Genomic DNA, 14658 nt, shown 5'->3' on the forward strand with positions numbered 1-14658 from the left:
TGTCAGGTCTTGTCTTGGCTTTGTCATAGTGTTAACAACTTCCACACAGTCATGTGTGGCAGGATTTGAAGTAACTGACGGTAACAGAGTAGCAGGATTTAAAACGTTGCAGCGTCTGATTTCTATGTGTGGCTGGAACAGTGTCAGTTCATAACCTGTTAAACGTGCAATGGTCAAGTGCTGGGTCTGTGTTCGGTTTAAAAGAACTTCCACGGAATGTGGAACTTGTACTGTCAGGGAGTGTCCTAATACTATGGAATCACTTTGTCTGATTGCTAGAGCTGTGGCTGCGACTGACTTGAGGCACGCAGACAGAGCCTGGGCTACTGGATCTAATGTGCTCGAAAAATAAGCACAGGGCTTGTACTGTCCGGCTTGATCTTGTGTGAGAACAGATAATGCAGTACCATTACGTTCTGTGACAAAAAGTGTAAAAGGCTTACTGTAGTTCGGTGTAGCTAGAACAGGTGCTTGGCATAAGGCTTTCTTTAACTCATTAAAAACAAGTGTATGTTCCTGGGTCCAAGGGAGGACAGTCGATACGGCTGCCTCCTGTGTCGTTAACTGTATCAGTGGCTTGGCTAGAAATGCATACTGAGGAATCCATTGTCTGCAGTAAGAAGTGAGGCCAATAAAAGCACGTACCTCCTTTTGTGTCTTGGGCTGTGGAAGACTCGCTATTAACTGGATACGGTCTGGTGTCAACTGCCTACCCCACTTGGACAGTAAGTGGCCTAAGTAGATCACTTGCTGGACACAGAACTGAAGCTTCGAAGGGGACACCTTGTGCCCCATCTCGGCTAGGAAATACAGAACTGTAAGTGACGCACGCTCGCAGTCACGTTCAGAACGGGCTGTGATCAGTAGATCATCGACATACTGGAGCAGGGCAGTGTCAGCTGGCATGTGAATATTGTCTAGTTGTCTTTTAAGTGCTTGACTGTAAATACTAGGACTTTCTGTGAAACCTTGAGGAGCTCGTGTGAATTTATAGCTCCTTCCATTTAAACAAAAACCGAAAAGGTACTGGCTGTCTGGATGAATGGGAACACTGAAAAATGCATTCTTGAGGTCGATTACAGTAAAAAAATGTAGCTTCAGAATCAATAGCTGTTAATAGGGATGAAATATCTGGGACTACTGGATACTGGGGTATGATACATTTATTAAGTTCTCGAAGGTCAATCACTAATCGATATACTGGAGGTGCATTTGGATCAGTACGTTTCATGACTGGAATGATAGGAGAATTACATACATTGGAGTCAGTTTCTACAACCACTCCTTGAGCAATGAGCTCATCAATAATTTTGGATAAGGCTGCTACAGCCTCAGGTGGCAATCTGTACTGTCTGATTCGTGGCAAGACTATACCTTGCTTGAGGGTCACACGATGGGGTGTGATTTGCATAAAACCTACATCAGTTGGACCTTGCGCCCATAAATGCTGCGGTACATTTGACAATCTTGGATCAAAATCACGTAATACATAGTGACCTTTAAAGTCCCTTAAGAACAATCGGATTCCTTCTGGGGAACAGCAAATTACTGCACCTAATTCTTTCAATGTTTTAATGCCTAACAAATTTTCTGGACATGATTTCGTAAGTAACAAATCAGTAGTTCGGGACAATGGACCAACTTCTAGAGTAACTGGCTTTGATATCTCGTTTACAATAGGCTTTCCTGAAAATCCAAGGGAAACATTTCTAGAGCCTGAGAGCGGAGCCCCTGGAACCTCGTCATGACTGATAGTAGTCCTACTTGCCCCTGTATCAATCAGAAACTTTCTGTCTTTCCCTAATACTTGACTGTGTACATAGGGACCCTCTTGATCTACAGGTATCTCGATGAGAGGCAAGCCTACCTCCCTCTCTAGGCTGTTTCATGAATACTGTTGATACTCTGGATACTCTGACTGAGCATACTGGTACATTTGCTGTGTAACGTGCTGTGTTGCAGCGATAGGCTGCGATGCTGGAACTGTCTGTTGTGCATTCTGTGGTGACTGTGAAGTCTGTGAAACTTGTTCTTGTCTAGGCGGACGTGGTCTTTCTTTAGTTTTACCAGTGGCTATATTGTGTTTCAGAACTGCACACTTGTTTATGAAATGACCTGGCTGTTTACAGTAATTGCATGTCCCTTTAACGGGAGCTGCAGGATGACTGGCTTGATTCGGACCCCTCTTCTGACTGTCTTGTGGAACAGATTGTGCAACTAGTACTTTCATTTTCGTGTCTTTCATACGTCTCCTTTCGTGTTCTTGCTCTTCCCTGATTCTGTTCTGGTGATACTGGAGCATCTGTAACATTTGTGACGGGGTACTAGCTTGCCAGGTACTTTCGACTTTCAAAACTCGATTTTTAACTTGTGGGCTTGAATTCTCGACTAGTTTAGTAACAAAAAGATGAGGGTATGACTCGCTACCTGTCTTCAGACCACTGTTGATAATGAAACATTTCTCAAATCTAGAATAAAAATCACTAGTGTCTTCATCCTGTTTCTGTTTACATGCTGAGATTGCATCCCAATCTTCCTTTTTCGTGGCTAGTAACCTTGGCAAAACTTGTATCAATAACTCGGGCAATTCTTTACATTTATCCCCAAGACCGGTACCTGGTACTCGTATTTTATCTTCAGCTTCTAGAGCTGTCCAATCAATCTTTTTCTCTCCCACCTCCCATTCTTTTTCCTTGAGTTTTTCATATACCCCTGCGGGCAACAGGACCTTTAGCATTTTAATGATATCTGGATACGTGTACTCTCCCATTCTGAGCATGTCTTTTAATTCTCGATGGAACCCTGCTGGATCTTTGTCGTGACAGGGAATTAATTTCTTCATCTCTAAGAGTTCCATCTTTGTGATAGGGGTGTAAACAAATACTCGTTGCATTTCACCACCCGCTGTCCTAACTGGGTGTACTTCTCGTAACGGATGCTGTCTATCTATGTAAAATGATTTACTTTCTGGAGGTGAGACATGAACAAAATGCGGATTCAGAAACGTTCTATATTTGTGGCGCTGTTCTAGAATGACACTAATTAAATCGGTACCTAGACCTCTCCATCTATACTGGAGTAACTCGTTCAGAACATCATGTAACGGACCTGGATCAGAATGCTGTCCCTCATACAGTGTAATGAGGTGCTGGATCATATACATACCCACCAGTCGCTGCTCGGCTGGGGGCAGTTTCAGAAACATTTGTGCCACTATTTCGTCTGGAAAAGTGGTAGAATCAGTAGTCCATCGGACTGCTGATCGGGCTAGTTCTTGTTCATGCATGGTACTAAGTTCACTATAACCGATTCGTGATTTCAGAATGTGATCGGTGGCTTGGAATACTTGCTCAAGAGAACCTTGTTCTGGTGCTGGAAGAGGAAAAACTTTCTTGTGTTCTAGGCGTGAATGTCAGTCGGGGAGTCTAGTTCTACCTACATACGCTATTCTGGCGGTATTCTCGTCTTCTACTTCTTCAGTATCAGTGTTGTCTTCTTTCTCGCTTACTTGTGCTGCTTTACGATTGTCGTGTAACCTTATTATTTCCTTACGAATTTTCTTGTACATACTTTCTATACTACTGAGTGTCTTGTGTCTACCCTCGGCTATATTATCACTCCACCTTGTCAGGACTTTCATTTCGATCGGATCTTTAGTCGGACAATCTTGTTCCCTTACTAAACAATTAATTAGAAATTTTAATAGCATGAGCTGGGTCTCAGCTTTCCTTAGAGACATGATTTCGCCAATACTTTCTGGATCGTCTCCTGTACGGATGAAACGATATATTCTGTCTAGATCTTCTTTCATATTTGGTAGGGTTTCCAAATACTCGGTCACCCGTCTTACGCGCAATGAATATATAACCATATTATCATCGCCTGGGACTGGATCATAACGGCATTCGGTAAGAGCTCGCTTGATATCTGCAACGGACTGATATTTGGGCGTACGCTGTAACGCACGTTCATGTAACTCGACTAACGTTACACGTCTGTGTGGCGGCGGGGTACCAGGAGGACCTCCCCCCGCGGCCCCTAAACTGGAATCGTCGACTGATACTCTTCGTGCTGGCAGAGTGACCGATGTAGCGGGAATTTGTACTATGGGCTGGACCGGGGGTACCGTAACAGGTGCTGTAACAGGTGCCCCGGTGGCTGGAAGAACAGGAATTACATTATTTACAGGAGCTGGCGGAGCAGGATTTGCATATTCTGGGACTGTGTCGTCCAAATAGGACGAGAGAAAAATATCAGCTGCGGTCGGTTTGTGACGTAGCTTAATCGGAACTAATGGTGGCGGAAAATTACATGGTGCTTCCGGGGTTGCTTTTGGCAAGCCCTCGGCAAGAAGAGGATACATACCCTTAATGAGGGCATTTCTCTGTCTGTCTGACTGTTCGGCTTTAACTCGTTCACCTATTTCGATTAATTCCCTTTCTTGGGCTCTTTCTGAGGATTCTCTACTTAACTCAGACTTTCTGATTTCTTTCTCTGTTCTTTTGTGAGATTCTTTGCGCCATAACTCGATGGCATCTTTCTGGGACTGTCTGGATTTCTTTTTCCATAATGCTTCTTCTACTCGCATGATGCACTCGGCATCCCATGTACCTGATACAGGCCATCTATATTTCTCTTCTAATTCCTTGGTGTACTCTACCCATAAATCTAGATATAATATGGCACTTATGCCATGTTTATGATACATAAAATGACCTGGACTGTCCCTAGGCGGGACAGGAACTGCTTCCTTGAGCAGACCTTTTCTAGTTTTTAACTGACGTAACTTTGAGAACAGAGGCATAACTAGGCTAGAGTCTGGACACAAATACAATACACAATAAACACAATAATAACTTGAAAACGAATCATTCATACCACGACATTGAAAACACATGAAATAACATTTAAAATAACAGTTCGGACAGAATACTACCTGAAATACTGAGAACAGAACACATGAATTTCTCGAGAACAGAACTGACTAGAATTACTAGATGCACTGCTGAAACAGTACGAAACTTACCGGTCCCATAAAGAGACACGTCAGGACCCGCATCCACCTAAGTGGACACTTCGTGTTGGATCTGTGTACCCAAACCCACGGACCAGAGACAAATTATTTGACCCTGTCTAGATACTACCCCAGCAACGGTACTCACCGGGCAGCAAGAACGGAAGGCCTCGGACTGGACTGGACTGCTACGACGACGGACGGACGAACTTCGGACTTTAGTTACAGGTGGGCCTCCGGATACCTCGGACCTTGGACTCTCGTCTTGGGCTCTGGTCGGGACTCGCCGCGTTCCTCCACCGCCTCGTCTGGATGCTGGACCGCAACCTCCGTCTCCTCCGTGGGCCTGAGGGATACTTGAAGCAGAAATATCTGCACGTGCACGGTATGGTTCCGTCACGGCTGCAGAGGATCAGGGGGCCTGCGTGGCTTCTCCGGCGCGTGGGGAAAGGGCAAGTCCCTATTCGGGCGCCATTATGTGGTAAATAAATAATTAATTACCGGTTCTATTTTTGACTGGATACAATATAAACAGATAGCTCAATAAATAAGAGTCAAGATACGAGGTAGCTGAAGTTGACAGGCTTTAATTAAGCATAAAAGGACAGGAACAGGACAGCCTGTACGGGAATGGGATGGCAGGGGCCCGGCAGCTGCCGGGGCAGGATCTGGGAATGGCTAGCAAACTTTAATAACAGTGCACGATATATATAGTTAAACAAAATACATTGCATTCAATACAGTAGGCGTAGCAGTAGGCGGAGTTTGTAGCAGTCGCGAAAGATAAGGCATAAAGTGGGTGTAACAAGAGGTGTGTACAGGGCGTATACATAGACATGTGATACAAACGTAACAGAATATGTCATAAACGGGGCGGAAACATGGAGGGGGCTACCTGAGCAGCTGGGACCTCTAACCTAGTGGTGCGCGCAAACTGACAATGACGTGTTACTAGGGAGAACTGGGGGGCTATGACTTCTGCGCTAGAAGAGGAGACTAAAGTCTGGAGTGTCAGAGCGACATGTACCCAGGGCCTATCTGGTATCTGATGTTTAGAGTACATGTTGATAGAATCCAAAAGTTATCAGGGCAAAGGCTAATAGACTCTAAGACTGGTGCATGCATAATTCTATATGTAGTGCAGTGCTAGTGATATTCTATGAACATTAATACAGTATTTCTCTTACATGGAGACATAAAGGCTAGACCATGATGGAAACTATTGATGCGATTCAGTAGCTTAGGAATGCAGAGAAGGAGGGCTGGACTGATAACTAGAATCATAACATACTCTTGGCAGACTGGGAGGCAGAGCCAGGCCGAGCCGGGCACTGCGAGGCATGAAGTAAGTGAAGGGTCAGGGATACAGGTGGGGGCTGTATCGCTCCTCGGAGAGGGTTCAGGAGACAGGAGCTGAATCTGAGTCCGGGCCCTTTTGAGGCCTAGAAACGGGGATAATTCAATGAATTAACGTGCACACTGTGAAACGTGGCAACGTAGGATTACATAGGCCTAATATTCGTTGCTTTCACGAAGACTGGAAACTGGCGTACTAGAGATGGACACAACTGTAATTGCGTCTTTAATCGATCAGAAGGGAATACATGCATATCGATCATGCACATATGACATAAGATGGGGAACACGTAGGCACATATAACATGGCAAAATTTACTTTTCCACAATACAGCTATCCTTCTTTTGCTCACCATGTCACCCCAGTTTGGACCCAGCCATATGCAAATCAGTCTTGACCCTGTGCCTCATGGGAACAGTCCAGAACGTACTGCCAGGCCATTTCTTCCCTGGATTAGAAACAAGCATCCTGTGTCCGGTTTCGGTGTACCACCCCATATCAGCCAGGCCAACTTGAATACAGTGGCCGGACGAGCAAGGAACCCACATCTGGGCATTCCCATCCCACTTAGGGAAAACAATGCTATGCCTACAAATGATGGACAGAATACTGAACAAATCAAATATTCACCCCAAGTCAAGAGATATGTGTTAAATCCATCGTTCTTTTGCTCACCATATCACCCCAGTTTGGACCCAGTCATATGCAAATCAGTCTTGACCCTGCTCCTCATAGGAACAGCCCAGCCCGAACTGCCAAGCGAGGTCCTCCCTGGACTGGAAACAAGCCTCCTAGGTCTGGTTTCAGGGTATCGCCCCATTTCAGCCAGGCTAGCTTGAATCCAGTGGCACAGATAGCAAGGAACCCATGTCTGAACATACCCATCCCACCTAGGGGAAAAATGCTGCACAAACAAATGATGGACGGAATGCTGAACAAATGAAACATTCAGAAGGCTTGTTTCTGGTCCAGGGAGGACCTGGCCTGGCAGTTTGGTCTAGACTGTTCTCATGGGGAGCAGGGTCAAGACTGATTTGCATATGGCTGGTTCTAAACTGGAATGACGTGGCAAGAAAAAAAAAACTATGGCTTTAACCAGATCTGTGTCTGGGGGTGAATGTTTGATTTGTTCAGCATTCCGCCCATCTTCTGTTTTAGGCATTTTGGAGTCCAATAAACATGTTGTAAACATTGACATTTTCACAGCTGTCTTAAATGTTCATATTTTCACGGTGCCATCCATGCCTACGTTAGATTGCCATATGCATTCATTTTGGTAGCATACCCTAAATAATAATATTTTCGAGTGCCATGAATCCAGCAGCCTTTCCATACGTGTATTTTCAGGGTGCCATTTACAGTCCCATTTCTTGGGCTGCAATTCAATTTCAGAATATGAGCATATCGTAAACTTTTACATTTTAAGGTTAGAAGATGAGTATTTCTAGGGTGCCATGCAATTTCCCATATTCTGGAAATTTTCCTAGTTTGCATCTTCTGGGTACCATAAAAGGTAACAATATAGGGTGTCATGCACATTGATTTTTCCATCACAGCTGATTGAGAATTGCCCAAGGGGCATACAGGCCTTCAAAAGCCTTTCTAAAACAAGTGCCAGTTTTGGAGCCCTCTCAGGGCTAGTATCCCTCCGGTGCTCACTGGTACCCTTGTGACATCAACTGTAGCTCCCAGTTCCTGGTGTATCCGACTCTTGCTCATTCCATCAGAGGAAATGCACCATGAGGGCCAGCGCAGTCCAACGTCCAGTTGCTAACGTGATGCATTGGTAGCCACATAGGCCCCTCGGAATGCTTCTTCCAAACATCACTCCTTGGCCGAGTTTCCTAGGAGAGATGCTGCGTCCAGTTGTTAACGTGATACATTGGTAGCAACGTAGGCCACTCGGAATGCTTCTTCCAAACATCACTCCTTGGCTGAGTCTTCTAGGAGATGTTCTGCGTCCAGTTCCTAACGTGATGCATTGGTAGCCACGTAGGCCACTCGGAATGCTTCTTCAAAACATCACTCCTTGGTTGAGTCTTCTAGGAGAGATGCTGCGTCCAGTTGTTAACGTGTTGCATTGGTAGCCACTTAGGCCACTCGGAATGCTTCTTCCAAACTTCACTCCTTGGCCGAGTCTTCTAGGAGACACGCTGCGTCCAGTTGCTAACGTGATGCATTGGTAGCCACGTAGGCCATTCGGAATGCTTCTTCCACACATCACTCCTTGGCCGAGTCTTCTAGGAGAGACGCTGCGTCCAGTTGCTAACGTGATGCATTGGTAGCCACGTAGGCCACTCGGAATCCTTCTTCCAAACATCACTCCTTGGTCGAGACTTCTAGGAGAGATGCTGCGTCCAGTTGTTAACGTGATGCATTGGTAGCCACGTAGGCCACTCGGAATGCTTCTTCCAAACATCACTCCTTGGCCGAGTCTTCTAGGAGAGATGCTGCGTCCAGTTGTTAACGTGATGCATTGGTAGCCACGTAGGCCACTCGGAATGCTTCTTCCAAACATCACTCCTTGGCCGAGTCTTCTAGGAGAGATGCTGCATCCAGTTGCTAACGTGATGCATTGGTAGCCACGTAGGCCACTCGGAATGCTTCTTCCAAACTTCACTCCTTGGCCGAGTCTTCAAGGAGAGACGCTGCGTCCAGTTGCTTGGCCGAGTCTTCTAGAAGAGACGCTGCATCCAGTTGCTAATGTGATGCATTGGTAGCCACGTAGGCCACTCGGAATGCTTCTTCCAAACATCACTCCTTGGCCGAGACTTCTAGGAGAGATGCTGCGTCCAGTTGTTAACGTGATGCATTGGTAGCCACGTAGGCCACTCGGAATGCTTCTTCCAAACATCTCTCCTTGGCCGAGTCTTCTAGGAGAGATGCTGCGTCCCGTTGTTTAACGTGTTGCATTGGTAGCCACGTAGGCCATTCCGAATGCTTCTTCCAAACAACACTCCTTGGTTCAGTCTTCTAGGAGAGATGCTGCGTCCAGTTGTTAACGTGTTGCATTGGTAGCCACGTAGGCCACTCGGAATGCTTCTTCCAAACTTCACTCCTTGGCCAAGTCTTCTAGGAGAGACGCTGCGTCCAGTTGCTAACGTGATGCATTGGTAGCCACGTAGGCCACTCGGAATGCTTCTTCCAAACATCACTCCTTGGCCGAGTCTTGTAGGAGAGATGCTACGTCCAGTTGCTAACGTGAAGCATTGGTAGCCACGTAGGCCACTCGGAATGCTTCTTCCAAACATCACTCCTTGGCCGAGTCTTGTAGGAGAGATGCTACGTCCAGTTGCTAACGTGAAGCATTGGTAGCCACGTAGGCCACTCTGAATGCTTCTTCCAAACATCTCTCCTTGGCCGAGTCTTTTAGGAGAGATGCTGCGTCCCGTTGCTAACGTGAAGCATTGGTAGCCACGTAGGCCACTCGGAATGCTTGTTCCAAACATCTCTCCTTGGCTGAGTCTCCCAGGTGAGATGCTGCTCCCAGCCAGGAGGTTTCCACACAACTTGTTGACTTGAACCCTAGTCCCGCGTGTGCAGTTTCCCAGCTCACAGCATTCACAGCTCTAAAATCACATTCCCAAGCAGCTGTGAATAAGGACTTGTACGTGGAAAGGAATGCTGGAAATGGGCGGAGGGGTTGATGGTGCGTGGGTAGTGAGCGGAGCTCATGCACACAAAGGGCCGGATGCACAGAGGGCACAAAAATCTTTAAGAGACAGAAAGTCTATTTAAACAAAAAATCCCAGAACTGCTTGTCCTTAAAAGTAATTTGCAACCTTTTGTGAATGATGGGAAGAAAGGCCTTAATGTAGGAGATGCAAGAGGAAGTTATGTTCTCTCTAGTTGCAAGGTACAGTACATGTTCACGTTTGGCTCTACATTATCACATTCTCGTTATAAGTATTCTTATTTCCTTCTTTTTTCCCAGGTCCCTCTCGTTGTGTTCAAGCGGGAGAAGGAAATAGCGCGCAATGTTGAATTTGACGGCCTGTACATCACCGAGCAGCCTTCTGAGGACGACATCAAAGGACAGTGGGACCGGCTCGTCATCAACACCCCGTAAGTCATCGGTTGTCGTCATTGTAGAACTGCAAAACCAGAAATCAGCCTGCCTTGTGCAGAGGCTTGACGGGATTCCCCTGTAGAAAGGTCCCAAAGGATTCTCTTCCTTGATATAAATCATGTTTTATTTATGATTGGTGAGAATTGCATTTTCACGGCGTTGCCATAGTTACCGGGCAGACTGGGACTCAAACCCCGTAGTGAAATATTTCGGACCTGTCAGATCTGTTTCTATTTTGTTTTGATTCATCAATATGTTAACATATGTGAAAATAGAAAAAGGGGATTTGAAGGGTAGAGAAACCTGGGATATACTAAGGCTGGGCTTATGTATCCATGTAGAAGATCTATCACCGCAGTAAAACACGTCAGATGCAACGTCTGGTCTGCAAGTGTTCTGAACTGTCCCTTAGGAAAGGCTGTTCACATGTGTCATCCTGATGTCTACTTGCAGCAAGGAATCTACAGTGTGGACAATGAAACCATAGAAGTAAACGTCACGCGCAGAGCTGCTTGCAGCAAAGACTGCAGTTCATTTGCTGTGAAGTTGGTGCTGTGGAGGTGGCCCTTGAATACCAACCTGTAACAGGATGTGGGGGCTCATCAACCTGGATGCTCCTGTCTATTGGCTGTTTTAGATTGAACTGCTTGTGAAGTATTACGTCTGCTAGAACCAATCCTTCATGTTGGCTTGTGGGTGGTACCTTGATGTCGTACCCCCTGATTCCACTTTAATCTCCATTAATGCACGCTTAGCACCTGAACGTGGGGCCTGGGTGTACATTGATGGTTGGGTGGCGCCAGGTGACACATTTTTGGCTTGGTGATGGTAGCTTTACCACACTTTTGTGATGCTTACATGCCCTCTGGTGCTGCCCCTGGTTGTGCGTTTGTGCCTACTGAGACTGGTTTGTTAGGCCCTTGTTAAAGCCCTGGCTGTTGGATGGTGCTCGGGAACTATGCCCCTGATCCTGACCCTTTTGGGGCTGGTTTTGCTCCTGGCTGTGGCACCTCGATGTCCATGATTTTAGCATGGATGCGCCATGATGTGGGTTTTACTGGATGCAGTTTGATCATAGCTGCTGGAGGGTGGCTCATATCTTTGGACCCAGTCTGTACCAGATGTTCCATGCTGGTTACCTTACATGTGACTATGGCAGGTGGACAGCCGCTGTTGGCGGCTTTGCACCTGGATGCGCCTACATGTTGCCTCCTGGAGTGTGCCCTGGTATGTAGGATGCCAACATTGCTTGCTATTATGGAGTGTGTGTGCAGTCTTGTTGTGGTACAAGAAGAATTTGCCCAATAAACACACAAGCTTCTTCCATCCCTTCTCAGTTGCATTTCCTGTCTGTGGTAGAACTGGCTGGCAAATGGCTCAGATGCCTCCCACTTGATGCTGGCTTGAGAGAGTGTGGGTGTATGAGGTGCCCATGTGACTTACCCTGCTGAAGGTGGTGCAAGGTCCTCCCATCAGCACCTTTCCAGCGCCAGCTTCTTCCATTCCCCTTGGTGGCAACTGCTTTCAGTGGAATGGTGCGCTGTTGGCTAATATGGCTGTCACTTACTCCACTTCAGATCTTTTACTTCACTACTTTCTTCCTCTTACGTCCAGACACAGAATACGTTTTGCAAAAACTAATATTACAAAGCGTGCAGTGATTGTGCTTCAGTCAATGTTTAGAAAGGCAGGTTAGGGAGTTAACTTGAAAATATTTATAGAAATATTAGAACGGTATTCTAATACGAATGTTCTCAAAGTGGTATATCACAGAGGAAAGGATTTTGGGTTACTTTTTTCCCACAAAATTGGCTTCATTTCCAAAAGAAGCCTATTTAGCTTTCTCCTAAACACTACTGAGACAAGCATTGGCAATGCCAATTGGTCTGGATTTAAAGGAGTGTGGTATAGTAATGTGAAGCATTATCAGACGATAGCATGGGATGGATATTGAACTGTCGAGTAATATCCATGTAGGTAAAAAGGTCAGGTGACAGTTTCACTGTCAAGTTAGATCTAAAACTCCATGTAAATTACTGGATGCCCCCTCCAATCTGTGCTGCTCCCAACGAAAAACCCCATAAATGATCCAGTTAGCTAAGACACTTTAATAGCAATACAGTGTTGAGGGGTCCCCCTGAAAGTTCAAGCGCAAGCAGCTGGATGAATAAACAAAATGATCATAGCTGTGTGGAGGGCAAGCACTTTTTTTGTAGAAGCACACACCTTTTGCCCAATCAAAACATCCACTCCTGGCTCCCCACATGTGGGCGCAGCCAAAGTCCCTGTCCTGGTGATTCTCACATCATTTTCTGGCAACAGTTGCGCTGTTAAGCCAGACGATAAAAACAACCATAGTTTGTGAATTCGAACATAGTTTAAGATTGAGGATTCCGACACTGCCTTCAAGTGTATGAAGCTATGAGGTGAGGGTGCTCTTCGAGATAGATAGCGCGATAGAGAGAGAGAGAGAGAGAGACTGTCCTTCTGCTGCAGCAGCCATTAGCAGCATTAAGGAAATAGCATTTCATGGCAAACAGAGGTGTGGTACCATTGGCAGCAGCTCTGGTGACCTTCTGAGGAGATTAGCTTGAGATTGACTGATTGGAGCATTCAACGAACCACTCATGACACAAAGTGTGGAAAGTAGGATCTGCGTTCATGGTTACTCCTACTTTTTGCTGGTGTCACTCTGTTTTCTGACTAGTGTGACTGGGATTCTGCTAATCAGGACCCCAGTCACCGTGCTCTGTCCCTAAATTTGACTATGGTAAGTACTTTGCAACCTTCCCAATTGGCTACCCTTCCAAGTCCCTATCATATGGCACTAAGGTGCCCATGGCATAGGTACACCAGAGGTCTCCCATGGGCTGCAGCATGTATTATGCTACCCATGAGAGGCCACTCAAACTTTGACTACAGACCTGCCATTTCAGCGTGATGGAGCTGGTGCTAAAACCACTCACAACAGATGTAAGTTTTTTTTTATATCTGAGGTCACTGCACTTAAAACCTATGTCAGTCCTAAAATAGGCCTTTCAATCCTGAAGGCAGGGTGCATGGTTATAAGTGTGAGGGTGCCCCTGCATGAGCAGGACACCCCCTACAAACCCAGGAGTAGATTCTCCAGGCTTGTAAGTGTGGTCAGCCATTTTATACATATAGTGGATATTTAGTCAATTACAAGATGTCTAACTATATATTGGTTGCACCGAAACTGGTCGTGTTTGGTATCAAATATGTTGGAATCCTACCCAACACCGATTCCAGTGTTGGATGTAGGATCCCATATACTGAGGGGCTCCCCTAGGGAGCCCCCCTGTATTCCCGGTACCAGTCTTTCAGGGTCTAACAGCAAGCTAGTGCTGCTGCCGACCACAGACTCGATTCTGCCCTCCTATTGCTGCGCTGAGCTCGAGCAGGGGTAGCTAGAACAATAGGTTTCCTGTCACAGGGCGGTGTGGTCTCCTCCCAGGCAGGACTTAGTGTACTGGGCTAGGGTGGGGGTGCTTGCCAGAGCCACCAGACTGCTTTGAAGGGCACATTTAGTGCCCGCCTTGTATACTCCAGTTGGAACCAGTTCAGGGAGCCATTGGCTCCCGCTCTGGTGTGAAACTGGACAAAGGACATGGGAGTATCCATCCCTCTGTCCAGCCCCTCCTCTGGGAGGGACCCCTGAATCATCCCAACCCTTTCCCTAGGGTACTTAAGTGCTTACATGTGGGTGGTTCCTCAGATTCATCGTGGGACAATATTGAGATCCAAAACCACTTCCACTTCAACCATTTGGGCACCTTGGACTTCACCTGGAACCAAGACTGCATCAAGGAAGATTCCTGCTGCTCCTGCTCTTGTCGTCCTGACAGTCTACTGTGTCGTCTGTGCCTGGGCTCCTTCCAGATTCTTCTCCAGGCCTGTGGGCATCAAAGACACCTGAAGTAATCTCTCTTGGAGTGAAGGAGTCACCCCCTGCATCTGCAGGCACTGCAACAAAGCTGACCAGAATGCTACTCCTGAGGTCCCACAGACTCCAAAAGGCTGAGCAACACAGGTTGTGGTTCTGCACCTTCCTCAAGGCCTGCACTGTCTTCACAGCAAGTTTGAAGCCAGTATCCCTCGTCGGAACCGCTGGAACAGCACCTCTGTGCACCGAGTTAACTTTCCGTTGCCAAGGCTTGTTTACTGGTAATACCCTTAGCAGAGGGTAATATTATTTAT

General features: G+C 46.4%; 1 protein-coding gene across 1 annotated transcript in view; it reads left to right on the top strand.

The window, feature by feature from the left end:
* Nucleotides 1–14658, top strand: part of RYR3 (ryanodine receptor 3) — a 1933484-nt gene that overhangs the window by 1738284 nt on the left and 180542 nt on the right. Inside the window, exon 93 of the mRNA XM_078661960.1 lies at nucleotides 10306–10436. Within this exon, the coding sequence (XP_078518086.1) occupies nucleotides 10306–10436 (131 nt within the window). The remainder of the gene's footprint in view (nucleotides 1–10305; nucleotides 10437–14658) is intronic.

The sequence above is a fragment of the Lissotriton helveticus genome, chromosome 9, assembly GCF_964261635.1.
Source record: "Lissotriton helveticus chromosome 9, aLisHel1.1, whole genome shotgun sequence".
NCBI lineage: Eukaryota > Metazoa > Chordata > Amphibia > Caudata > Salamandridae > Lissotriton > Lissotriton helveticus.